Raw genomic sequence first — 2,861 nt, 5'->3', positions numbered from 1 at the left:
AATGATTACTATTGTAATATATAACTTCATGCACATTACAACATCGATGTTTATCAATGGATACTGCAATGGCATATCCAGTCAGAAAAATTCACCGTAATTTATTGATGAAAATATTTCATCGATGTGTCCATTTATATTTGCTGATTTTCTGATAGTGATAACTAAGAAATCTAGTTGTCTCCTCACTATAGAAGAGGATCATATGAAAATGATACAAGTAAGACTAGCTATTTGAAGAAATTCCGGGCTCAATTTATCCAAGCATGTAATTATTACTATTATACGGATACGAGAAGTTATTAAATATACTCTAAGTTGTACGCATTTCCTCCTCTCACATTAACATGAGATTCATTATAAAAATTATTCATGAATCTCAACTTTATATTAAAGGAAGAACACAACTCCAGATACATCGAATTATTCCTCCGAGGATACAATGCTCGGGGGAATGAATTGCCAACTTTAACAAGGAAGAGAAATCAACTCTAAATAACAATCAGGTCTTTGTTGCAGGCAAGAGAGTCATCATAGATAGAAATCCGGCCCAAATGGACCCTAACACATTTTCATGGTACGGGTCATCATGCCCATGAATTCATTCATGTCTATCAAACCATCCCCATCACTATCCACTGCTCGAATCATTTTACGACAAGCATCCAAGCTAGACCTCTCTCCCAACCTCTTCAAGACCTCCATTAATTCTTCTGCACTTATTTTTCCATTCCCATCCAAGTCAAACACTCGAAAAGCACTTTCAATGTCACTGCTCTTTACTCCATCTCCCATGTTATGCATCATTTCCATGAATTCTTTGAAGTCTATGTACCCATCCCCATCAATATCAGTAGCCTGAAATGCCTTGACCATTTCAGATTCCTCTAGTCCCTTGCCTAAGGCCCTCAGTGCTGATTTGTACTCCTGACGAGAAATCTTGCCATCTTTGTTGAGGTCAAACTTGTCAAACACCCATTTCATCTCTTCCACATTCGGTTGGAAAGATTTTGACTCATTAGAGCTTTGTCCCAGGATTACGTTTTGTTGCATGGATTTTGAAACACTACAGCTTTGCCTCTTCTCCCTATAAATTCTTGACTCGGTTGGTGCTAGTGATGATGAGGAGGAATTTCTTGGAAGACCATGAAAATTGAGAAAACTCAAGTGCGACATTTTTGTTTGATATTACGATATGATGAGTAGCTGTATTCAAATTGTTTATAACCTCAGTACTTATTTAAGCTCTGATTCCATTTAACTTTATATCCTCTACGCGGAAGAATATTATGAAAGAAAAGGCTATCATTCTATGCTGTGATCGATGGAGTAAAAAGTATGGATGTACTTGCACTGCAGCTTTCATGCAAGTTGAGGAAAATCTCATGCCGAATTCATGAGGGGAGGAAGAAGAGGTCAACAAGCATATAAAAGGGAAAAGTGAAAGTAGAGGAAAAGGTTATTCTTTACTTTCTCTTGCAAGTTGATTCGCATCTAGCTAGCCCTCCTTTCGGTAAGATACCAAGTTCAAAGTCCGCATAGTGGAAGAGAAAAGAAAGAATCGGTGCTTCCTTTTCATTAATCTATTTGGAAGAGAGATAACCAGGATCGGAAAATTCAACTGAATTTGGTTCTGAGGAATATTGCATGAAGGATTTGTTAGCCTTATCGCGTAACGCGGTTACTTTTTTAAATAAAAAGAGTTGAAGTGTGGCTAGACCTTGCAATATATTGGAATCTCTTGTAAGAAAAAGGCATTTGAGTAACGGGAATTTGGATTCTCACAAGACACCAATAATGATAGGTGCTAAACTTTAAAATTAAAAGTCTTCTTAGTTAAATCAAGCACAAATTTTTTTTGAAATAATTGGCGATCACAATTGAAGTGTTATATTTATATTTTTTTTTTAAAAAAAAAACTATGGCATTGAGATCAAAATTACCATAAAACTTAGAAAAAAAGAAAGAATTGGTAAAGGTCTCTATTGAAGAAGGAAGTAGAGAATCAATTCTTTAAGGAAAAAAGCCTAGAAGGAAAATGAAAGTCTCTTATAATAAATAGACAATAAAAAAAAAGAAACTTTAAAGTGGTAACGGTCTATAATAGTTTCCAGAGTTACTAACCTATTGGATAAAAGAGTAGGTATCAAAAGAAATAGAAAATGAGAAGAGAAAAAAGAATCAAAAGCAAGTTACATTGATTCAGAATTTGAAAGAGAAAGATCTGAAGTTTAAGGATAAAACACTGGATTCAATTTAAGGATTACAAATAGAAGAAATTGAGTGTGGTTAAATGTCAAAATCATCTTAAGATGTATGAGAACAAAAATTAAACAAGTTTTAAATTAAAAGAAATTAGAGATTAGGAGATTCAAATCATCCTAAGAAAAACTAATTGATATAAATGTAAATGAAGGCATTAAAGTCTCTTTAATTGTCAATTAACTCATAATTTAGGAAACAAATCAGTTATTAATGAGCTGTTTAAGGAGAGAATAAGTGTTATACACAAAATTAACAAGAAGAGATAAAGTTTGAGACAAGAAGAACAAGCCAAGCCTAGTTGCAAATCAAACTTGGTAGAAGTCTAGACTTACATTAAAAAAAAAGTCTATAAACTCTAAGATCCTTAAAGCAAGGTATGGATCAACATGAAAGAAAATATGAGTTTATGTGTTGCAAGATCCTTAAAACAAAGAATAATATAGATTTAAATAGCAGTTATTTTTAGATTTTCAATTTAAAGAACGATATTAGAAAGGAACAAATCATTCATCATAATTAAATTAACAATTGATATGCAATTCAACCAAGTTCACAGAGTTTTCAAAACTTGTTGATCAAGTAGGTTGATAACTTTT

General features: G+C 33.1%; 1 protein-coding gene across 1 annotated transcript; it reads right to left on the bottom strand.

Annotated features, from left to right (window-relative positions):
* Positions 1-337: 337 nt before the first annotated feature.
* On the bottom strand, positions 338-1,232 carry LOC133672932 (calmodulin-like protein 30). The gene has a single exon (XM_062093507.1). It carries the CDS (start codon positions 1,174-1,176, stop codon positions 562-564), a length of 615 nt encoding a protein of 204 aa, XP_061949491.1. The 5' UTR covers positions 1,177-1,232; the 3' UTR covers positions 338-561.
* Positions 1,233-2,861: the final 1,629 nt, after the last annotated feature.

This window comes from Populus nigra, chromosome 14 (assembly GCF_951802175.1).
Source record: "Populus nigra chromosome 14, ddPopNigr1.1, whole genome shotgun sequence".
Classification (NCBI taxonomy): domain Eukaryota; kingdom Viridiplantae; phylum Streptophyta; class Magnoliopsida; order Malpighiales; family Salicaceae; genus Populus; species Populus nigra.
This window is presented reverse-complemented; position numbering and strand designations above follow the sequence as displayed.

Coding starts and splice junctions, on each gene's coding strand:
- LOC133672932 (XM_062093507.1), bottom strand. CDS start 1,176: ATGTCGCACTTGAGTTTTCTCAATTTTCATGGTCTTCCAAGAAATTCC.